The 24,495-nt window shown below is 36.1% G+C and overlaps 1 protein-coding gene across 5 annotated transcripts; it reads left to right on the top strand.

Annotated features, from left to right (window-relative positions):
- Positions 1 to 1,302: 1,302 nt before the first annotated feature.
- On the top strand, positions 1,303 to 24,456 carry LOC105335661 (HEAT repeat-containing protein 5B). Of its 5 annotated transcripts, none has more exons than XM_066089027.1 (40): positions 1,303 to 1,464; positions 2,362 to 2,499; positions 2,792 to 3,003; positions 3,169 to 3,277; positions 6,004 to 6,153; positions 7,972 to 8,146; positions 8,557 to 8,583; positions 9,595 to 9,710; positions 9,944 to 10,193; positions 10,564 to 10,713; positions 11,023 to 11,273; positions 11,372 to 11,483; positions 11,596 to 11,748; positions 12,080 to 12,179; positions 12,339 to 12,448; positions 12,792 to 12,955; positions 13,242 to 13,271; positions 14,152 to 14,226; positions 14,523 to 14,729; positions 15,027 to 15,095; positions 15,183 to 15,304; positions 15,583 to 15,742; positions 15,870 to 16,059; positions 16,172 to 16,341; positions 16,585 to 16,894; positions 17,098 to 17,233; positions 17,965 to 18,083; positions 18,171 to 18,274; positions 18,380 to 18,457; positions 18,573 to 18,641; positions 18,742 to 18,918; positions 19,073 to 19,253; positions 19,904 to 20,152; positions 20,316 to 20,478; positions 20,646 to 20,758; positions 20,855 to 21,151; positions 21,557 to 21,781; positions 22,098 to 22,249; positions 23,166 to 23,379; positions 23,704 to 24,456. In XM_066089027.1, exons 2-40 carry the CDS (start codon positions 2,374 to 2,376, stop codon positions 24,036 to 24,038), a joined length of 6,150 nt encoding a protein of 2,049 aa, XP_065945099.1. In that variant the 5' UTR covers positions 1,303 to 1,464; positions 2,362 to 2,373; the 3' UTR covers positions 24,039 to 24,456. The 5 variants fall into 5 exon arrangements, with proteins under 5 accessions (XP_065945099.1, XP_011437956.3, XP_065945100.1 ...); XM_011439654.4 differs by having other exon boundaries at positions 13,242 to 13,274; XM_066089028.1 differs by lacking the exon at positions 8,557 to 8,583 and having other exon boundaries at positions 13,242 to 13,274.
- Positions 24,457 to 24,495: the final 39 nt, after the last annotated feature.

Raw genomic sequence — 24,495 nt, 5'->3', positions numbered from 1 at the left:
CTGATGCTATTTGTATAGTTGACTTCTTGAGTTGGACTAAACTGGTAAGGCTTTGAGTTTGATAATAAATATCGTTTAATAATTATTGGATATAACGGTGCTTCTATTTTGTTGATTTGATTTGAACATATTTTTATTGTACAAAATACAATTGGGATTGGGCACAAGTTCTATAACTTAGACCGCCCTCTCCCAATACAAAGATATAATACAATATATGTGTACACAACAGAAATAAAGGTCAGTGGATAGAATGGACGTATACATAAATGCAATTAACATGTATATAATAAACAACGGTGTACTAGTAGTTATAAGATCAGTTAAATCTTTCAGTATTTTTGATATAATTATAAACTAATGTAAATAAATGCTTGTTTTCATTGTCACTTATTGAACTGTCACCCAAAGTAAAACACGAGTATTGACAATGTTAAGATTTACAATTTGACAAACGTCATTAAATAGAACATTTCTAGCATCTTTATATTTATTACATGTGAAAAAATACTGATGGTAAGTATCTTCGAGCTTACCACACGAACAGAGTGGACTGTTGATAATATTACATCGAAATAAATCATTATTTAGTGCACAATTGTGACGAAGTTTAGTATGAATGATATTCAAAAATCTATCCCCATATGTAAAAAAATTAGGTCTACTTCTACATGTAAGTACATTTTCATTTTTGACAGAAACATGTATTTTTTCCTTTAAAATGCGAACAGCTAGAGTCGCTTCCACGGACATCCGTTGAAAGCGCATTCCATTCATCAACAACAGTAGGAACAAACGAAGATTTATACAATTCCAAACGACATTTTGGTATAATGTAATTAAGTGCATTTCTGGTAGAATAGTTAGATACATTAGCACGCTTATTTGGAAAAATATCCATTACATAACTGGGTAAAAGGTTTCGGTCAATTTTATACATTGTTTTTAGCCTGGATATTTTCCTTATACTATAAAGCGTTTCCCACCCTGTTTCAAAGTAAAGGGATTCCCGAGATGCAAAAATAGGTAAACCTGTAACAATTCTTGCTGCAATCAATTGTATTTTTTCTATTTTGTTACGGTACGCGCATTGAAAAAAAACATTAATTAAAAAAAATCACCTAATTTGTTCGTTCATATATTCACATCTTTTATTATTTTATTCTCGTAATAAATTATAATTCACAAGTTATGGCATCCAAATATTGTAAGTTCACAACTCATGCGCTTGCTTCTTACTGCCTGTAGTTCAAAAGGAATACGAATCCTTTTGAGAACGAACTGTCAAGATTTATTACGTCACAGAAGCAGTGCGCATGTTCATCACTCTATATTTATTATTTTTGGTCGCCGGAGTTTGACACGAGAAGGGATAATAATGTTTTAATATTTTTATCAATGATTTGGAACTTATTTTCATGATTTTTGTTAAAGAGGAGCTTTCTTTTATTTACTTGCGTTAAGGTATGTACAATCGAGTCTTTCAATATTTATAAAAATCCATATTTTCTTGTTAGGAAATCTGACACCTTGTCGCGTGTTAAATTTCACTAGAAACAATCGAGCTGTAACTTACGTTTCCATTTTATGAAATTATAGACATATAATTTAGTTATTCTATCTTACTCTTAATGATTTTTCTCGTCACTGAGGCCCATGCATTTTTATGCAGGAGGAATTCATGACGGATGGTGGGATTGTAGTGATGTGGGTGGGAATTTAATTAATTTTTACACAACTATATCTAAATATATGTATTTATTTGTGTATTTTAATGTAAATCAGCAACAGCCTTTTTTGTTGATTTCCATATTCAAAAAGTGTATATATCTTATTCTATTGTGGGTTGGATTAATTGAAGTATGTATTATACAATTATAAAATTATATTTAAAAACAAGGCAAGTAATTAATGTTTTTAAATGAATCAAGAGGAAATTAAGCTTCAAAATTAGAAAATGTATTTTCTTTTTTATGTAATTGAAGGTTAATTTTATTTTGTTAAATAGAGTCAAGAAATATATTATTATTTAACATTTGATGTTCACTGATTAATAAGCTGCAATTTTAAAATGAAATTTATTTGAGGAATTGGTTTCAATGTCTATTTGCCAAAAACTTTCTTTTTATTGTCCCTGATCATATATCAGAACAGATTCCTACATGTTTTGCAAGAGATACTTCTCTGAAGAATATATACATACAAAAATCCTTAGGGAACTGACACAAGTTATTTATTATGAGTGGGTTCATTATGAGTCATGTGTACATTATTGTAGAGTGTGAATACTGTGTGTACATATATATTTACTTGAACTTTGGTTGTGGCCATCTCCTGATGTTTACCTATCATTCCTTTCAGTTGTAAGAAAACATGGAATTAGCACATTCCTTGCTTTTAAATGAAGAAGCGCTGTCAAAAATCCCAGACAACAAGAAACCAGTGTTTGTATTTGAATGGCTGAGATTTCTGGACAAAGTTCTTGTTGCAGCTCAAAAGGTGATGACTTCTTGGATTGTGAATATGACTTATCACTATGTGCTCTTCTAATACTTAATTTTATATACAAGAAGATTGAAAAAATATGCCAATAAGTAGATGTACTTGAAAATGTCAAATGTAAAGTGGTCAAGGAAATTGAAAATATCCTATTAATAAGTTTCTTGTTTATCTTTTATATACCTGATCAAAATTTTTTTGCTTTCAATAATGTGCACACAAGGTGTTGTTCCAGTGATCTCCAAATGTTTTTAAAGTATTTGTATAAGAGTATATCTTGTTCTGATTTCAGTCTGATATTAAAGAAAAACAGAAACAATTGGTAGCTCAGCTCACCTCACAGATCAGCGAGTCCCCTGGTCCTCCCACCAGGAAACTTTTGGCCCGCAATCTTGCCACAATATTTAGTGTCGGAGACACATTCGACTTATTTGAAACACTGAACAAGTGTAATGATATCATCAAGAATCGTGATGATTCTCCAAGCTACTTACCCACAAGATTGTAAGTTAACCCAAAATTATTAGAAAAAAAATTGTTCATAACATTATATTATTCTACAATAAACAACTATATATTGTCTGTTATCAGTTGATAAGATGAACATTTTTTCAGTTCATTCGCATTTGTAGTACATTTTAAAATCTTAATTTGTTGTTGACTTTACAGGGCAGCTATTGCTTGTTTGGGAGCTATGTATGAAAAGCTCGGAAGAATGACAGGCAGATCTTATGAGGAGACAGTCCAGATTTTGATCAAGTCACTAAAGAATGCAGAGGTTAGCATATATATTTATAGTTTTGATGCTTCCTTTAACCAGCTTCATGATCATCGTAAAGAAATTGCAAACTATATAGAGGAGATAAGTGCCTTGTCACCATGTTATGTAATAGTTCTGAGTTTTGTGTATTTTGGTCAACATAAAATTATTCTCATGAGAGGATCTGTCAAGACATTCAAGGTATTTAGTAACCATTAGCTATATATAATCAGAACAATTACTGAAAGCATTTGAAAACTTGAATCCTAAATGATGAAATAATATTCATGATATTTATCTTCTCTTTTTATTTTTGCATTCACCTTCATCTTATCAAAAATCTATATTTGAAACACACATGGCACTTTCAGGATGATAGTGTTGTTTTGCAAAATATGCTTCTAAGAATACACTTCACTTCAGAATCTAGGGTAAAAACCAACTTAACATGTGGTATTATATGTTGCAATGCATATAATTGAAGGAAGATTTTTATAATGTGTTTAAAAAAGCTTCCAAAATGTTTTGCAATAGCAGCAATACCCTTGTTGTTGTTCATGACAGGTGTCAAACAAACCGGAGTTTGTACCTTAAACAGCTCTCTGTCATAATTAAGCAGTAATGGTGTGGGTCCAGAAGTGATACATTAACATGCCTCACCAACTGAGTGTTAGATAACTGTCTTAATTACAGTATAAGACATTCTACCATCAATTAATTACAGTCTGGTGTACAGCAAATTGATTAAAGGGGAACTTATTTCCACAGAAATGCTCTAGCTTTACTTATTGCATGGGATACTGTTGTCAGGTTCATACTTTGAACAGATTCTTGTGTGTGATATTTTAATAGGACTATAATGCTAGTCCATTAACCTGTGACATCCTGTAGCATATGCTTCTACTTGTTAGCTACAGTACAAAAAGGATGTTGATTTAATGATGAAGATAAGTTTAGGGGAGTAGTTCGTAAGATCTGTCTGCATCTGGCTTGCTATAAACTGTCTTTAACTCTTATGTAATGTATTTGATGGCTTGCCAAGGGTAGAGATGGCTTCCAAACGGGGGGAAAGATACATTCTTGCATGAAAGTTTATCTGAAACTTTCTGTGTGCTTTAAAACTTGTATGATCAAAAAATATACTCCCTCTTTTCAGCAGCATTCCTTGGGATAAGATTGGGATTTTTGCGGCTGCATATTTCTTGGTGCATGTTTGCTATTTTCAGACGAAGAAATCACAAGTTTTTATTGACACTGAATGGAAAGCATGTTGCTAATAAGACAGCCCGACTTATTCAATATATAGATATTTGATTGATAAGTAGGTGAGTGATGGTGGAATTATTATCTCCAGCACTTGTTGAGCTTGGGGAGGGGTCTATGCTGGCACCGTTTTATCCTGCATACCACTGATCACAGAATTTCAATAAGCCCATTAAATTATGAAAGCAAGTACAAAGAAATAAATAGATGTAAAGTTTAATTTTTTGAAGATTTTGATGAAATCTAATGGGAATTTCTTGTATATTTTGAAACTTTGCCCAGGGAAGGTGCTAGATACAAAAAGTACTGTTTAAATTGTAGATGAAATTCCCAGACAATGCTGTAGAATTTTAGTGATACATGTAATGAGAGAAATTGTGCTGTTAGATGGAATAGGTTGAAGGATACTGTTGAAGGCATGCTTTTAATGAGAATATCTGTGGAACCATGTGCAGTAGATGTCAGCCTCATGCCTGAGAAAGTAATCATTCCTTCATCTGGCCCTGGTGTGTACAACTCAATCAGGAAGAAAACAATTGGCTAATTAACAGTAAATGATGCTTATGAATTGTAGGCAGCCCAGTAGCCTTCACTGGGTGTTTTTATGATGATTTCATTGCCCCTGACAATATGCAGTGTGGATCATATATGATTTCTCCATGTTGTCGTGGTAACTGGGCCGGATGCCAGGTGTGAGTTTGTCAGAAGTCTGGGGGAATGGTTTATGCTGTCCATCAATCAGGGGGGAAACAAAACAGATCTTGTGCATTTCTAAACAACTCAGCAGATCACACACAAAGACATAGACAACTTGATTGTCTGTCTTACTCACTACACGCTGAAGGTTTAAAGATAGTCAATTTGTGGTGGGAAGAAAGAACTTGGTCTAGGTCCAGTTGTGTGAGATTAAAGAGGAAAGAGGATATGAATCTAAGCTTCAGTAAACAGTAGGATAAGACTCTCAATAATACCCTGCACCTGAAGTTTGAAAATTAAGAATGTTTTAAGTTTTTATCATCTAGTTGGCAACTTTATGGCTGTTGCAGTTGACTTAGTTTTGCTAATTGTGTATTCCTAGTTCAAGAAATGTGGCATTCCTAAAGCTATATCATCTAATAAAGAAACTGAGAGACAAGTTCAAGCGTTTGAATGACAGGAAAATTTGATTTTTCATCATCAAAATATTTTAAAATATTGTACAAAGGCAAAGTTTGTCATTAAATAAGATGTAATGACATAATAAAATACGGTATTGAAGTAAATTCTTTGTCAATCATTCACAACTCTATACAGTTTCTTGATCAATGAAAATCAAACTAGAGAAAAGTAAAAAGTCCACAATACCACAAATTCAATAAATTAATTTAACTACAAACAATTAAGTTGTAAATTTAAGAGCTAGCCACAATATAAAGACGTGACATGTAAGTAATGCTCTATGATTGGCTGTGTATGTGACCATGACCTTTCTACTTTTTCAGTCTCAAGGTCGTACCGAGATCATGTCAACCCTGGAGAAGGTCATTAAGGGGCTGGGGTCGGCAGGGAACAGCACTTACAAGGACGTGTACAAGGCCACCAAGCAGTGTATGACAGACCGGTCCATGGTGGTCCGATTTGCCGCCGCCAAGGTGAGTTATAGACTGAAAGACGGGGGGGGGGGGGGATTCCTTACACAGGGGATTCTTTATACAGGGAATTCTACCGAACAGACACAAGTAAGTTATAGACTGAAAGACAGGGAATTCCCTAAACAGGGAATATTAGCTAACAGAAACCAGTGGGTTATAGAATCTGAATGAGAGACTTACTTAGAAATATACTATATTGTAGTACAGTAACATAACCTGTGTAAGTTTGTCCAGACTGCAATCTGAGTTCCAGATAAATTTTAGTATGTCTGTGAAATCATTCCGACACGATTTTAATCCAGCGGTGGCACAAAATTGCACTAGTTTAATGTGTGCTGAATAAAAGAGTTCATGGTCACTTGAAGCGTGAGATTTGTTTTACCAGTTGATTAAAAACATTTGTTTTAGTTTGACCTGGTTGATATATATAACTCATTTCATCTAGCTTTGGATATCTTGTGCAATCCCTGGATGAATTTGGTGACATTTACCATTTTCTTTAGGTGATTTCGCAGAGATCTGATGTGTTAATGTAGTGATAAATATGCAAATGTGTATTGGAAACCCCTAAGCTATTTCACTGTGGTATTGATTTGGTATTGTTTTTATAATTTGAATGAGACAGCTGTGTATGCTTTAGATATTTTTTTTTTTGCTTGTTGGTGAATTGTGAACCAAAAATCGCAAAGGTGCAAAAAAGAATATACAGCAGATTACACAATGCCTGGTGTTATTTTCTTCAAGTATGACACAGTTTGTCATACTTACTAAGATTGATGTAGACAGGAACAGTGGAGGCAAGGGAACGCCACAGAGAAAGGGGTGTTATCAGTTATATTGGAGGGCGATCTCTGCTTGTGATTCAGAAACTGGGTAATTAATTCAAGAATTCTGCAACAGAGAGATGTTGAAAAAACTAAGGGTGAAGAGACGGGAATCTGTACAGGATGAAAACTCGAACCACTTGGTTTGACGTTTTATACACACAAAACCAACTTGTTCTACTCGCATACTTCACAGATTGTTCAAGTCTGGGAATTCAATTTGCACCCCTTCCTCTGTTTTTTTGAATTGCAAACAGATGTTACTTTTCTTCATACACAAAAGATTGTTCATGTCTCACCCCCCCCCCCCAACTTTTTTTTTAATTTTGAAGAGTAGTGATCTCATACGAACAAATTTGACTGTTAGATATATAATGGGAAACAGGTTTCTATAATATACAGACTAGCTGTTGATTTGCTTGGCTTGGAGCTGAGTTGGTGACCTGGTTTGTTTACTAGTAGCTAGTAGCTAGGTCAGTGATTGAGGCTATTACTAATGATAAGGAGGATCTCTCAATTGTCAGTTACAGCATAACACTTGGAATCATATAATGTATTTATAATACTTGTACATGTGTGCAGCAGTTTTATTAAATCTTTTGATATTTAAAAATACTTAAAGCAAGTTATCATCTATGGTTATAAGCAGACTAGCTAGTAAATGTTGGTTAAGCAGTTATACTTGGTGTCATTGCATGATCATTATCCCAAACCACTGGTAGTAATTACTAGAAGTGTTACTAGTAATTACTACATGCATACTTCATGGTCAATGGATATTTTAAACTGATGGGGTTCAAACTTGCATCTATAAAAGGCATATAAGGGGACAAAGATAAATGATTACAGTATATTAAAGAAAATTTTGATTTTTTTGTTTTTAATTGTCATTCTATCACACAAGTATGTAATGAATTAAAAACAGACTTCTTAAATTTTTTAAGTAGAATTTGAAATTGCAAATAACTAGCAGATATTATTTTTTTCATTACAGTGCATGTCCCAACTAGTAAATGAGGCCCCATTTATGTACACCAGTGAGCTGGAGACAGTTAGTTCCCTTTGTTTCCGAGCCCTAGATGGCTCCAACTATGATGTCCGATGTGCAGTGGCAAAGCTCCTGGGAAATCTAATGTCAACCACCCAGAGCCCAAAGGCAGTAAACACAGGTAACGATAATTAAAGAAACTAGTTGACAGAAAGTTGTAGACGATCAATAGATATTAATTACGTGAATGCTACCGCTGGACTATTTTTTTTAGGGTAGAATATAATACTTGGCCATTGATCAAGGAAGTAATCGAGCATTGATTTATTCATATTCCCATCATGCACTTTTCACCTATCAGTGTTTCGTCAGAAGTCTGATGGTTAATATAACGTCAATAAGCTTAACGAGACTTGAGATTTAACTGTCAAGATTTTTCTCATGCATCATGTTTTCCTCCTTGATTGTTCACAGACATTACGTAGAGTACACTTTAAAGTGCTTTCAAAGTGCAGTAAAAGCTTCCCTTCCTTTCTTAGACTTGGTCTGTAAGCTTAATTGGTGAAAAACTTAATGTCTCTTCTATTTTAGGAACTATATCTAGGTTGAGTTTTGGAGGTACATATATTCATAATTGCATGCATTAGTTAGCTTGGTATCTATGGAGCTTATTTAGATGACAACCTATCTATCATCCTTAAATCCTTTGTATTCAGAAATGTTTATCTTCAAATTGTAACCATTCATATTTTTTACATTTGTGCACAAAAAATACTCTTATTTTGTGCTCATTTTTGATTCAGATTCTCTGTAAAAAAAAAAATTTCAAAAAAATTGCTTTTATAATAGTGGTAAAGCAAGCTTACTAAAACTATTGACTTTTTTATGCCAATATCTGTTTCATGTATTGAAAGTTGAGAAGATTATATCTATTCTATTTATTAAGGAAGTAAACCACCATTGTTGACTTATCTTAATTGCAACACTTTGGTGTATTTTGATAACAGTAGGAATAAGATAACCTTATGTTGATCAGAGCCCCGGCGGCCTCCTCTTTAGAAGTGTATCTCTTGCTCAAATGGATGCTTATCTCCAAGGGGAGAAATGTTATATATTTTATAGGGCTTTACTAAACAAATGGAGATATTTAAGGTGGACTGGGGTTTAGCAATGTGGGGAGAGAATGTTGAAATGGGAACTCTAGTTAATGGTGTATGGTGATAGGCTTTTGATATATATACTCAAGAGAAAATACCGGTACTGTTTATCTTATCATCAGGTTTGAACAATTTTTCTTATTTCCTATGATGATATCACTATTTGTTTAAACTGATAAACATAATGAGTATACCATTCCACGGAAATGTTCAAGTTTATGTTAATTTCCTTATCATATCAATAATCCAAGGTTTTCTAATCAATATAATTTTTAAAAAAGTAATAAATAGAAAAAATAAAATAGAAAAGAGAGAAGTTTGCATTTCATTTAAAAAAACCCCAAAAAACCCAAACAAACATTTGAAGAATACAAACAATAGAGAGGATAACAATTCATTGAAAAAACTTCAAAGAGAATTATTTGAACACATTGAACAAGAAGTCTGATATCCATTGTTTTGTATTGAGCAGCCAAATGGAAGCAGCCCAAGCTAGATGATTGTTTGAACCTGTTGTCTGTGGGTTTCCTGAAGGGAGGGATCGGGAGTGGCAACATCAATCGTGAGATCCGCGTCGGGGTCACTCACGTAAGCTTCGCCCTGCTCTCAAGCAGCCAGACATATTACAATTAAAAAAAAATGCATTATATTTTCTTAATAGATTTTAATTGTGAGTTTTTATATCAATAAGTTAAAACAGCTTTATGTTATTTTAGTACATGTACATGGCTTTTATAGCATAAAAGTGAAAACGTTTTGTAAAATTTTGTAATTTTTAAAACTGAATTTTGGATGAGATGTAAATGAATTTTTCTCAACAGGCCTATATTGAGTTTGTGAAGTCCATGGGGGGTCTATGGCTGGAGAGAAACATCTCGGTGTTTCTGAACCACATCCTCGATTTGGTGGCTAACCCCAAGGCCACACCCACTCATGTGGATGCAGTGTATGCCAGGAAGTGTATACTGTTCATCATCAGGTCAGCCATAGGGGGACTACTGGGGGAGAAGGCACAGATCGCAGCAGCCAAGGAGATCTCACAAGTCATTGTTAAACAGATGAACATTGTTGGTAGGTGAATCTATCCTAGGAGTGCTTGTTGTTTGAATGGTTTGATTCATCTTTTGTGTGTGATGAATTTTCATCTAATATTAGCTACAGATAAAGAGTTATAGAATAGGAAGATAACTTTCCCTAAAAAGAGGAATTATTAGTGTGAAGTGCCAGAATATTATATAACTTTGTTTTCATCCAGATAATTTATGTTGATATGAATATTTTGGAATACAGATGATTATTACATAACTTGGGAACATTTCCATTAAGCTACCGAGGTTTTTCTTAAATTGCACTTAAAACCTTTAAACACTTTTCACTGAAGATTATCGGTTTTTTGAAAGGACATTGAGATATTTCATGTATGTTATTGATGTTTTTGTAGGTGAAGCTACAGCAGAGTCTGATGGAAGACCTTCCAATTCCGATATTGTAGGGAGCCAGCATGTTTTGGTATGTGCCCTGCATGAACTGGGCAGCCTGGTGCTGAGGTTGGGAACCTCGGCCAGTCCACTGGTAGCTGAACCAGCCACAGGTCATTGCACTCTTTTATTTATAGAGATTTTCAAAAAGATGTTGCACAGCAAAAGATAAGACAAAAATTCCAGCAGAACTTTGTTAAGGCTGTAAGCTACATCTATATAAAAAAACACCAAAATTTACATATTGAAAGATAGTGTATTTGTCAATTATAATTTTTTCTTATGATTTAATATGTATCATTATAATGTACATACATTGAGGCTGTGGTTTCTGTATATGCATAAACATAATGGAGTTTACCCAAAAACAATATACTTAATATATTCTGGCCTTTAATTTGATATATCATATACATAAATAGGTATCATTGAGCCTGTGGTTTCTGTGCTCATTCACCCGAGTCATGCAGCTCGTCTGGCAGCCTCCTGGTGTCTGGGGAGTATCTCCCGGGCCCTACCCTCCCAGCTGACCCCTCTGATGGACAGGTGTGTTGAGAGGATGGACAAATTGAAGACCTCCCCAGAGGCTGTGTCAGGGTATAGCAGTGCCCTTGCTGCCCTCCTTGGAGGAGTCTATCAGTGTCCTCTTGGTATTCCTCATGCTAAGGGCAAGGTGAGGACTCAAACCCATATGGATAAAGACTAATTTGTATAATTTTGTAGAGTGAAAGATCCATTGATTGGAAGTGATTTTTTTTCTTTTTATAACAGCAACTGTTCAACCTATCTGAGGAGCTGTTGAGGACTGCATCTCAGAACAGTCGCCTGTCCTTACAGAGGACCCAGTCTGGCTGGCTTCTCCTTGGATCTCTGATGACTTTAGGTAATTTCAGCACATCGAGGAAAAGAAATCCTCATTTTATAGCCATCATTGTTTTAAATTCTTTAAGTTGTTTATAAAAGTCTGACCTTTGAGTTTGACTTTTTTGATGTAGGGCCAGCTGTTGTGAAGAACCACTTACCAAGGATGTTGCTGTTGTGGAAGAATGCATTCCCCAGATCTGTCAAGGAGTTGGATGCAGAAAAACAGAGAGGGGATTCCTTCACCTGGCAGGTGACACTTGAGGCTCGATCAGGGGCCCTGGGAGGTATGTTATATACCTATTATTTAATATACCATATATTATTGTACCAAAGGGATTTGTATCCCATTTATGTAGATCAGACACATGGAAATCGGAATAGGTATCTTTTAGACAGAATACATTTTTTTTTGGGGGGGGGGGGTTATACATCATTATGCTTTTTTTATTCAAACCAATGTATAGATTCATGAATTATAAAACAATGAATAATTCAGGGATTAGATAATATTTACTTTCAATCTCAACATACTTGTCATATGTTGCAGCATGCAATAATATAGCAAACATATTTGATTTTAGTCAGTTTATAAGTTGTAACTTTTGATTTTTTCAGCCATGAACAGTTTTCTGCTCCACTGCCGTGACCTTGTAACCGAGGACGTCATCCGTCGTCTTCTGGCTCCACTCAAATGTGCTCTTCTCATGTTTACACAGTATGTACTGATTGTAAAACTTTGTATGGGCTTAAAATGATTTGTGAATGATATAAAGAATTCAAACAATACACAAATGAAGAAAGAATAGAGATACCTTTACAGAATATTGATAGGGAAAGAGTTTGGTTGACATACTATAATTTTGATCCCTTTCAGGTTACCCTGGGTGATAAAACAGTACGGGACTCATCTGAAGGCGAGTGCGGCCATGGTGAGACTGAGACTGTATGATGTCCTCTCTCAGCTACCCCCAGAATCCTTTGAAGGTACCTGTCAGATCAATTTGATACTGAGGAATCATTTTATATCATGTTGGTCAATTTTCTCTGATTTTCAGTTTTCCACAGATTTATGGGGACATAATTTTGTAGATTTTCTTAGTTTAAACAATATTTTATTTTAAAATGAAATAGGATAGGACAGCAGGCATGTCCTATTTTTGTCCTCTCCCTAAATTTGTACATTTTCTTGAATAATTAATGAAAAAATACTGTGTTTTATAATATGTTGAAAATGTAAATTTGTGGGTGAGATGGACCCATGAAATCAAAGAAAATTCAGCCAAGACAAATTTCAATGATTTAATCGATGGCCTGTTTTATTTGTTAGGAACATACACTGACTTGTTGAGAGAGCTGGTGGCCGAGTTTACACTGACAGACAACCCCGCCAACACCACCACCTCCCTGCTGAGGGCCATGTGTCATGTGGACGACAGCGTCATCCTAGGATCCTGGCTCCAGGAGACGGACCACAAAGCCATCGAAGATCAGGTACCCATTGGTCAATCATTTTGTCATGTGACTTAGCAACATTTCCATTGTTTTGTCATGAGCTCGTACAATACTCATTAGAGATGACTCCATATTTGCATGAGTGAAAGAGTGAAATCAAAGTTTTTTATTATGTTTTACAAATATTAGGGACAAATATATAATCCTTTTGATTGCAAGAAAACTAGAAATAGAACCTTTCAAACCTGAATTTTGACCAAACCAGTTAAACTTTGCTATGATAAACATTGGAGATTCGTATTTGATAATAGCCTTCCCTTTGTAGTTCGAACCCAATCGTAAAGTTGATAAAGAGGTAGTAAGTACAATCTGCATTCTGATTCATCGTGACGTTTTGAATGCAGGCATGAGTTACCAAATCTCCTGATTTGACTGAACTGTTGACACTAAAACAGACAGAGACATGTTTATTGACTAAATATGTCTAATGTACTAGACATGTTAATGAATAAAAAGGGAATGTGTTTGAACTGCATCCTTTCTAACTTTGCTTGTTTTCTATTTTGTTACCTCCACATTCTTAGAATGTTCTTGTGATGAATGTATTAACACTAGAGAATGCAGATTGTGAAAATCAAATCTTACTTAAATTCTTATCAAATCAGAATTTTCACTCAAGAGACATAAAGAAATCTTGTAATCAAAGTTCACATATGTTAGGAATGCTTAACTATCTTCTAGATACTCTGGACTTTTATGCCACATATTTCATATACATGTACCTACACATGTTATTTCAAAATATATGTTATCATATAATTGCTTTTGTATACAGTGCATAAACAGCATTTGTTTTAATACAACAGTCAAGAGCATGTTGAATGATGCATCATTTAAAACTCCGACAACAATAATTTAAGCTTTCTTTAACACACATAGAAGCCAATATTACTGCTTATTTTAATGTATCATTTTTTCAAAGTAATATTTTCAACTCAAATTTTCAAATATACAGTGTTCAAACATCAAGTTAATTTTTCTTCACTGAATCAAAACTTTGTCATTATAAGAATTCATCTTTCTTGCTCTCTGCTTTGATTGCTTTAAATGTGTATAAGATAGTTTGGATAAGACAGTCTTGGTCTGTAGTGAGTGTGTGCTATAAGTAGTGAGTAGACCCCCCCCCCCCCACTGACCCCCAGCTCTTCACTGATGTGTCCCCCCTCTGTTTACAGCTACAGCCGAACAGTGCCTCGGGGTCAGGAGCCTTGGAACATGACTCACAGTCCTTGTTTGCCAGATGCCCTGCGGTATGTACAAACATTTCTTTTGTGAAAATTGAATACATGAATTATTTGATAGAAATCTTAAATTCTTCATTATCCTGATTCAACGAATCATATTAAATCAAATACAGTGTAGTATTTTGAAATTAATATTTACACATTTATAAAGACGAGCAACATCTTATTAAAACTATGCATTATTTAATTTCCCACAAGATAAATTGTATGACATTTTAATAGTGAAATTTCTGCACCAAACATGGATCAGTTGTTGAACAAGACAAGTTTTAAGGAGTTGATCAAGTAACTTTTTTTTTCAGAGTGAACCTATTCCTGGGCCCCTCCCATTGGGCGTGGCTGTGATTGACAGCTCAGTCCGACTGTATGGATTGGTGTTCCCTCGTGTGGCACACAAACACAGGCTTCAGATGCTGCAGCATTTCATCGAGTGTATCAAGCAGGCCAAGTCTGTCAGACAGCAGGCTGTACAAATGAACATCTTCACCTCCGTTCTCTGTGCTTTAAAGGTAGGAACAGAGACAGCTGGGACATGGTTTCAGTGATTTTCACTTAATACAGTATAAATTTCATCCTGATGGTTTTTTGCACTGTAATTTGATAAGAATTAAGCTGGTTGGTCTGCATAAAAAACTTTCAATTTAATGAAATGTTTCGCTAAGTTGGTAAGTATGTGATGAGATATCCTTGAAAGAGACATAATTTTTTGTTGTAAGAAATACCATATGCAATTATACATGTATTTGACACAGGATTAAATCAATTTATAAGTTTTTTAAACATTCAATTTTTTTCTTGCTATACAGAATTTAGCAGATGCCAAAGAAAGTCTTGGACCTGACGAAGTTAAAAAATCAGCATTTAATCTCATCATGGTAAAAAAATGTTTGCACTAAAACTATTAATATTTATAGAAAGATAGATAGTTAACATACATTTTAAATGAACATGAACCATTTCAGGGTGCATTGAGCAGCACTAACCCCATTCTGCGCTGTGCAGCAGGAGAGGCCCTGGGACGGATGACCCAAGTTGTGGGGGACAGTCGATTCATAGCAGACATGGCCCAGTACAGCTTTAACAGGTAGCGCTACTATATACATGTATATACTGATGTACCTTGATAGATTCACATACCTCACCCTGATTTACTAATTAAAGTGACACATGCTTTTAGCCAATTTCTAGAAATGAACAGTTTTAATCTGCTATAAATCTAATTCTTTGTGTCCAGTAAGTTTATGATAGGTTTTCAGACTAGAGAGAATGAAACTGGCTTCACCACCATGGTTGAATTATAAAAGTGTACACTGTAATTTCTGTAATATTTACATACCTTTGCCTGACATGTTATAATTGCAGCCTGAAGTCGGCTAGAGATGTGATCAACAGAACAGGCCACTCCCTGGCCCTAGGTTGTCTACATCGGTATGTGGGGGGGATGGGATCTGGACAACACCTGAACACCAGTGTCAGCATCCTACTGGCTCTGGCCCAGGACTCAAACTCACCTGTTGTACAGGTAAACAAGATACTCAAACTCATTCTGAAATTCATTTGCTTTGTAAATTGTTACGGTATTTATAATTGAATAATAAATGATTATTTGCACTTGCATGTGTGGAATTAACTGTAACTGTCCCTGTCAGGTGTGGGCCCTGCATGCCCTGGGGCTGATCGCTGACTCAGGAGGCCCGATGTTCAGGAGCTACGTGGAGCCCACCCTATCCCTTGTTCTACAGCTGTTGCTGTCTGTCCCTCCCTCCACTGTGGACGTCCACCAGTGTCTGGGGAAGTGTCTGTCCGCCCTCATCACATCACTGGGACCTGAGTTACAAGGTAGGAATCGCATTGCCACAATTTCTTTATTACTGCTTCAATATAAAAATGATTCGGCTAATGATTGATATGATGTGTTTGGTGTATCTAATGGTACGTGTGTCTGATACAGGTAACAGTAGTGCTATAGCCACAGCCAGGATGTACTGTCTGGTGTGCTGTGCCATCATGCAGGACCACCCCGACTCCCTGGTCCAGGCAGAGGCCATCACCTGTCTGCAGCAGCTCCACATGTTTGCCCCCCGCCATGTCAATCTCACCTCACTGGTACCTCATCTCTGTGTAAGAATCTCTATTTTATACACTGTTGGAATATGATGCTCCCAATATGATACAGTTCCATTATTGAAGTAACATTGCCTTTTGATATTTCATAATGAGGAGTCCAAAATGCACAAGAATATTAAAAATCTTGTTTTTATTTTTAACCAGTCAGTAAACATAAAAATTTTACTGACTTAAACAAGAATTAGTGTGCCCTGTGTCATATCACATTTGTTATGACATTTCTGTATTGTATTACAGGCCACTTTAGCTAGTTCCCACCTCCTCCTCCGTCGGGCAGCAGTAGGGTGCCTACGACAGTTAGTGACCCGTGAAGCAGGAGAGGTCAGTGACCAGGCCTTGACCCTGGCTGGGGACGGCACTAACGAGGACTCCATAGTAACAGAGACCGGGCTGGAGGGTCTGTTGTTTGGGATGATGGACACAGAGACAGACGGAAAGCTGATCTCTGATGTCCAGGACACACTCGTAAGTCTGCTACAGTCACTGGCCACGCAGAACCTTACAAGATGGCTGCTTCTACTTAAGGGGGTCCTTTCTGCGTCTACAGGTAAGTGGAATATCTACACTTAATTCTGAAAGGACTTGTGATAGTGTACAAACTAATTTTTATCATGGATAGAAATTAAGTACATGAAATTTTAATACAATTTTTATTCTTATCTTTTATTAAAACTTAATATAACCCCTAATTAATGTTGTTGACTGAAAAAGAAACAGACATACTGATACAGTAAGTTGTCTCTGTTGTAGACTCTGGCAGCACTGGGCCGTTAGAGAGTGGTCTCCAAGACAACAAGGACAAGGATGATGATGATGAAGAGGAAGACGCAGAGCTGGAGTTCAAGGCCAACCAGCCAGATGTCACCCACCCCACTGTGGCTCCCAGGTACACCTTCTGAGGAGAATGACACAAGCGATTTTTGAGGCGCATCGCTATCAGCGATGTAGCATCATTGCTGTCAGCTCACTTCTCTCGGCTTATATACAAGCGGCGTCATAGAACTCAAGTATCAATGCGCCAATAAATATATAGTGCCGTTCTGATTGTTACGTATTTTCAACCAGGAACATATATTCCGTTTTCGTTTATAAAATATCAACAAATAATTACAATAGATATCTTCTTTACACATTGAAAAAAAACCATCAACATCAATGAAAGAACAAAACAAAGATTAATACGCAGATGAGATAGGGACAGAGGACCAGTCAACCGATGAGATAATTTGCATAACAACAGTTCGTACTTCAATTTAAAAGCGGCGACATTAATTGTTCGAATATCGGAGGTAAAAAATATGTAATAATTTCGTATATAAAATATTTATATTAAAATGAGAGTAAGTTGCTGTCTTCCTATAGCTAGAAACAGATTTTGTGTTTTATCACTTGATAAGACGATGTCCAACTGAATGAGGAAAAGCGCGCCACCTTCCCCATGTGTAGAATGGCGATATTTAACAACTTGTAGTGATGTTTTTAGCTAACTTCAATGCGATGTTCAGGCCTTTGATTTCTATTATTACATGCAGTACACAGTGTATGTAATTGTATTTGGGCTTAATGTTTGTTTTTGGTTGTTCAATCAGATTATACATTGTTATTATTCATCAACAGGTGGCCGACAAGAGTGTTTGCTACAGAGTGTCTGCAGAAAATTCTGGTGGCTTGTGAAGGAGTGCAGGCAAACTTTGATCTGGAACTTGCCAGGGAAATTAAAATGAAAACTAGTAACGGTGAGTTTCACCTCCTATACATGTAAATGTTACCTTCAATTAGTTTTACTTTAACCACATTTACATGTTCTTTGTTTCTGTTTACAGAGAATCTACTTGTGTTACATCTGTCAGAGCTTGTTAGAATGGCATTTATTGCAGCGACTTCTGACAGCAATCAGCTCCGCTTGGCTGGGTTGTCAGCTTTGCAGGTAACATTGTAGGGAAATCTCTGATTTCTTTACTGTCGGTGTATTTGTGTATAAAAAATAGACATCTCTTTCTGAATGTAATTATGAAATTCAAATACTTTATAGGACATCATCACCAAATTTGCCACTGTTCCTGAGCCAGAATTTCCAGGTCATGTGATTCTTGAACAATTCCAGGCACAGGTAAGGAGACAGCCATTGTGGATCAAATAGTTATTAGTTGTGATGTATCACGGGGCGGATAAAATATCAGTGAGGTTGCCTTGCTTTCTAATGTATAACATTTAATTATAATTAGGTCAGTGCCGCTCTCCGTCCAGCTTTCTCACCAGACACATCCTCCGATGTAACAGCTGCTGCCTGTGATGTAAGTCTTTGTATAGGCATTTTCTTTGTAGCAAAACTTTATCAGTGTTTGTGGCTTTGAACATTTCAAATACCAGTACTTGTTTATCTTGCTCTAACAGGTTTGCAGTACATGGATTGGAAGTGGAGTTGCCCGTGACCTCAATGATCTTCGCCGAGTCCATCAATTGTTGGTGTCTTCTCTAGCAAAACTAAATGCTGGGAAATCTCAGTCTCCATTGTACAATGAAAGTGCTGTCACCATGGAAAAGCTGGCTGTACTAGGAGCTTGGGCAGAGGTAAGACCATCAATAGAAATTTTGGACTTCATTAAAAGGATTTTTGATTCTTCAAGATAATATCCTTTAAAAAAAAGTAGGCTAAAAATCATTTTACTATTAGCTCCTGTGTACCCCTAGGAATCTAAAGTATTGCATCATGTTCATTCTTCAGGTGTACATTGTGGCAGTGGAGAGGGAGCATGAGAAGGAGACCAAGCCCCCGAGAGAGGAGGATGACTACGGGGAGAGCTCCAGGGAGAGTCTGCTGTCCCTGGTCCAGCCAGAACTCCCCACCCTCAGTCAAAACTGGCTGGGGGCCCTCAGAGACTATGCCTATCTCTCACTGCCCACAGGTACAGACCACAGTTTTATCATGTTATATTTACATTGTTTGGTGTCTTTGTCTGTGATAACACTACAAATCAATTTTGTAGTTTACAGTCCAATAAATTCAAGTGACGTTTTGTTAGGGTGCGAGCTGGGTTGATTAAAAGAAATGAAAATCACATACTATGTGAAAATTATATAAATATAAGTAATAAGGAATCATGCTTTGATCATTTAGAGGTGATAATTTTGGTTGGGATGTGATCAAATATATCATAAAGCCCTTTGGGCTTTATTGGATTTGATCACATCCAAACAAAAATTATCGCCTCATAATACTTAAAGAATGATTCCCTATTCCTAAGATAATTACATATCATGTTGATCTATGTACACTTCTGCCACATTCTCCTGTTAACTTACCTGTATGTGTATATTGTTTATACTTATTGCACTGATAAGCTGTATATTAGCTGTACAGCTTAAACTTAATAAAGAACTAAACTGTACATTGGTATTTAGTACATTGTATGTTTTACAATTATAATGAGTTTTACAATTAATTCCTCATCATCCCTAGTACCAGTATGTTATATACAACATATTTTGTCTCAGTTAGCCTCTCCTAAGCATACCTCGATTATACTACCAATGTTTTTTTCCATTTCTTTTCCAGAATATTCTAGTCAGCTCCCATCAGATGGGGGAACTTTCTACCACCCAGACACAGTAGACAACGCCAAGCCCCACTACAAGAAGCGCTGGACCCCCATCCTCCACGCCCTGGCCATCTGGCTCCACGAGACGGGGTTCTCCGTGGGGGAAATGAATAAAGAGAGCGACAAGAATTCCACCGTTCCAGCCAACGCTCCTGCCAACATGAAGAGGGAGGAAATTAACTCTGACCGATTCTATCTTATACTAGGTATCAAGTTAAAAATCATTCATCCATATTCTTGTCAGTGATTAAAATCTTCAACAAAGTTGAAGTACATATAGTACATATAGATTGGTATTTACATACATGTATATGGGTTTGGTTTTTTGTCAATGAATGAAATTGAAAACCTCTCTAATTGTATTCTCAGGTATCTGTGTGGAGGCTTTGTCCAACCCTCAGACTGTTCTTACAACACATGCTGTCAATGGAATTCTAAAGGCCCTCTGTGCAGTCCTAACTTCTGAGTGGCCAAAACAGCAAATTGGAGTGGATCCAATTCTATCTAAAGAAGTTTTGAATGTGATGCACAGGTGAGTCCAGGTTTATAACATGATATCATTGACACCTTGATTCTCTATAAAGATGCTGTAAAGGCATTATGAAGTACATAATATGTACGGTAAGATTTGTTCCTCTGCATATACTACTTTTGTGGAGATGTGAAAACAAACGGTTGATAAAACATTGATATTTTCAGAGTGTTCCTAACTCAGGAGAGTGTATACACGGAGTTCCTGGCTGTTGAAGTGGTGAAGGCTGTGCTGTTAGCTGGTAAAGACTGCCTACAGCAGGACAGAACAAAGACCAAAGGTACTGCACATGTCAGATCAGAACTTAACATGCAGTGAAGCTTTTCACCAGGTTTGCCTAGTAGTACATGTTATGATGTTTATTTGACTTTTGTAGAAAAGGAGATGGAGGCTTCCACTAGTAGTTCTGAGTCAATGGACATCTCGGAGAGTAGCTCCCTGGGGGATGGGGGAGAGGAGGGGGACATCATTCCAGAGAAGTCTGTAGTGTACGCTGCGCTGGAGGTGTGCCTGTGTGTGATATCCAGACAGATCCCCGCCCTGAACCCCTCGGCCCCCAGCACTGGGTTCCAGGTCCCCACCCGCCACACTAAAATATCCGACGAGAACTGTTCACTGGTCGCCTCCATTTTACTCATACTGGCAGATCTTCCAAACTTGTGTTCTAAAAATGGTACAATTTGAGAAATTTTGAATCTAATTTCTCTCTGAAAGAATTATAGGTTACAAATATGTTGATTTTACTGCTTTAATAGCTAAAAGTATAGATGTACTAATATAGTTCAAATCAAAAACTGAGGAGTAAGAACACTTATAAGATATGAAAGTACATGTACTGTACATTGTACATGTAGTGTAGGAAATATTTACTTGTGTGTTTTGAGGTTGATTGTAATTTTGGTTCTTGGAAAATGAGCTCTCAAATTCTTCAAATAATTCACATACATGTACTTACCTACAAAACTATAAACTATCAAGGAGAAAAAAATTCAGGATGTTTTTTTTGTAAGTGTACATATCATTATTTTGAGATTGATAAAGATGGGTTATTAATAGTATGGACTTGTATTGTATCTAGGGTCTACTTCCATACTTCCTACTATTCTGTTCCTGATCACTGGAGTTTTACGGGAAATGTCAAACAAAGGGGCAGAGAGAAAGTCCCCCGTGGTGGTACAGGGCTGTCTGACCGCCCTTCGTACGCTCTGCTCCTCCCTCTTCCTGGACGATGAAGATGTGGGAAACAAATGGAGGGAGCTTCTCAAGAGTGCTCTGATCACTGTGCTGCAAAATGCCAAGCCAAGTAAGAATGTGTGCCTTAGTTTAGACATTCTTGTTTATGTCTCTTTATGACAATAGATTGTACACGTACATGTATATGACTAGGTTAACAGCACCTTTGGTCTTATACAAGTTTTAAAACTGATAAAGATTATACATCTGTTGTAAATTTTCTCATTAAACTGTAGTTCTTGTGAACCAGTTATATACAGCTACAACTAATGCACTTAAATAGAAGTCCTTGTCTCTTTATGAAGGTATTGTACAGTAATCTAGCCAAAACAAATACATGAACTTGTTTCTTACCGACATGATTTAATATCCTATTATTTCTTTAGATGATGACAAACCAGCAATGGATGAGGTGACTTTACTTGCCACAATAACGATGTTCCTGGTCTGGGGGCCCGATGAAATAGCCCAGACCCCCGCCATTCAGACCCAGTGTGTGGGCGTGTTCAAAGATTGTTGGGGGTCCAAGAACCCAGAGGTCAGTGTCCAAAAGGACAGTGACACCAACACACAAGCTGGCCTCGGGGCCATCAAAGGACTATGTGCAGTATGGTCAAATATGCCCCCGATTTCAACCACTTTTTAAATAGTATCGTATAAAAATAAAATCTTCTTAAATCATTGTATAGAGGATGCCTATAACTTTAATCTTGATATTAGTCATCATTGTTCATTCGCTGTTTATCTATGACGTCACTTAAATGACCTAATTCCCGCAAATTTCCACAAAAATGAAAATATTCACATTTTTGCTCCATATTGGGTTCGGAAGTATAGAGAGCGCAGGTCTGCTCAAGTGCGATATTAACATATGTTTTTTGTCAGATAGTTATACACATTATATTAAAAAATGGTACTTGAGCAAGCCTGCGCTCGATGTTTCTCAGTCGAAAAACCATCGGAAAACACCCATATTTTGCTACAAAGCATCAATTTATCAAAATAATGCAATTTTCATGGCGTCATTTCTACATTATGACGCCACTGTGGTGATAACCTTTTACACCTTTATTTCCAGTATGATTTTAACTATCTTTCTCCTTCTTTTTAAAGCTCTTTCTAAAACTTTGATTTTGGGGGCAAAAAATGCATAAAACCGCACATAGTCCTTTAGATGAGCTTACTTTTGATCTCATTTTCAGAGACTATATATCCAGATGTTAAAAGTATGATTGATATCAAAAGTGAGCTTGTCTTACTTTTATGGCTTCACAGCCTGCTGTGTTGGCCCAATTTTATCCAGCATTACGTTAAAAACTAAAATTAAGTGGATTAATGTTTTTACATAGTTTTGCCTGTAAATTTTTTGAGAAGTTATGGTTAATTTTATTGATAGAATATTGCATATGTACATGCATTGTGAATGTTTATGTTTTATTTGTCTATCTCTGTAGGTTCAAATGAAGTGTTTACAGATGTTCACATCAGTGATACAAAAACTGGACAAGAAGAAGGCGACTTCATACATACGAGGAGTGGCTGCCAAGTTTCTAGAATATTTACTCATATTAAAGGACGACAAGTCTGGACTGGATTCCCAGCATGCTCTTGTGACGGCCTCGCTGAACTTTGCCGAAGTCCTGGTCGACAAAGCAGAAGAAGATAAAAGTAAGCTGAACATTTGATGTATAATTCAACCTTAGCTATCAAAAATGTAATAGGTGAGGGGTTCAATTATCAAAATAATATAGGAAATAATATAGGAAAACGGATTATGTTTATAGATTAAAGTTCAGTTTGTACTGCTGAACAAAAAAGTAAGCTGAACAAATGATGCATAATTCAACCTTAGCTATCAAAATGTAGTAGGTGAGGGGTACAATTATCAAAAAAATGTAGGTAAACAGAATATGTTCATAGATAAAAAAAATATATTTTTACTGCTGAATTTACATGCAAACGGTTGAAATATTTCTTAATTTTTTTTTGTAGGGTTAACTCTACTCTCATTATTACTACCAGTTTTAGTTTCATTTCTGGTAGACGAAAATAAATACGCAAGTGTGTCGAAAACTACACAAGCAATACATGATGATTGTTTAAATAGACTGGTAAAAGTTGGACCTATGTATCCAGAACAATTTAAGACCATAATGACATCAAATGCTGATCTCAAATTAAAGTTGGGACTGGCAATTAAACACAGTCAAACAGTAGCATCTTCCCAGAAGAAGACAGAGATGGCTGCAAACCGACAAAAACTTAACCAACCTGCCAAACCTACCATAGCCTTGAAAACAAATTTTGGAAACTTTGCTGCGAGCTGACATTGTTTTGTATTGTTGTTGATCAAGCTGTGATAGTGCAATTTTTTATAGGAATCCAAAAATTTCCAGTTTTTGGGATCCGTTTGTTATCTTGTGTGCTTAAGGGAGAGAGAGAATGCATGATAGATTTTCTGATTGTGTGTAAATATCGTTGAATGTTTGAGGTTTGTAAAACCTGTATTTTTATTTGCCTAATTATGGCACAGTATTAGGGTTGAAGATAAACCCTAGTCAAATTGTATCCCACTGGAACAATGAACAAATTTTTTTTTTACTTCACAGACTTTGAGAACAATTTATTTTTGGTTCAAAGCTATCTGAGCTAGTTTGATATGTTATATGATAGGGGAAAAGCTTTAATGCCTGATGTCCATGAGACATGTTGTGTGAAAATACAGATGAAAACTATCCCAATGTATTCTTCATTGATTTATAAAAGAAATGCAATACATGTATT

Source organism: Magallana gigas, chromosome 6 (genome assembly GCF_963853765.1).
Source record: "Magallana gigas chromosome 6, xbMagGiga1.1, whole genome shotgun sequence".
Taxonomy (NCBI): Eukaryota; Metazoa; Mollusca; class Bivalvia; order Ostreida; family Ostreidae; genus Magallana; species Magallana gigas.
This window is presented reverse-complemented; position numbering and strand designations above follow the sequence as displayed.

Coding starts and splice junctions, on each gene's coding strand:
- LOC105335661 (XM_011439654.4), top strand. CDS start 2,374: ATGGAATTAGCACATTCCTTGCTTTTAAATGAAGAAGCGCTGTCAAAA. Junction 2,500..2,791: donor TTCTTGTTGCAGCTCAAAAG/GTGATGACTTCT, acceptor TTCTGATTTCAG/TCTGATATTAAAGAAAAACA. Junction 21,782..22,097: donor GCTGCAAAATGCCAAGCCAA/GTAAGAATGTGT, acceptor TTATTTCTTTAG/ATGATGACAAACCAGCAATG.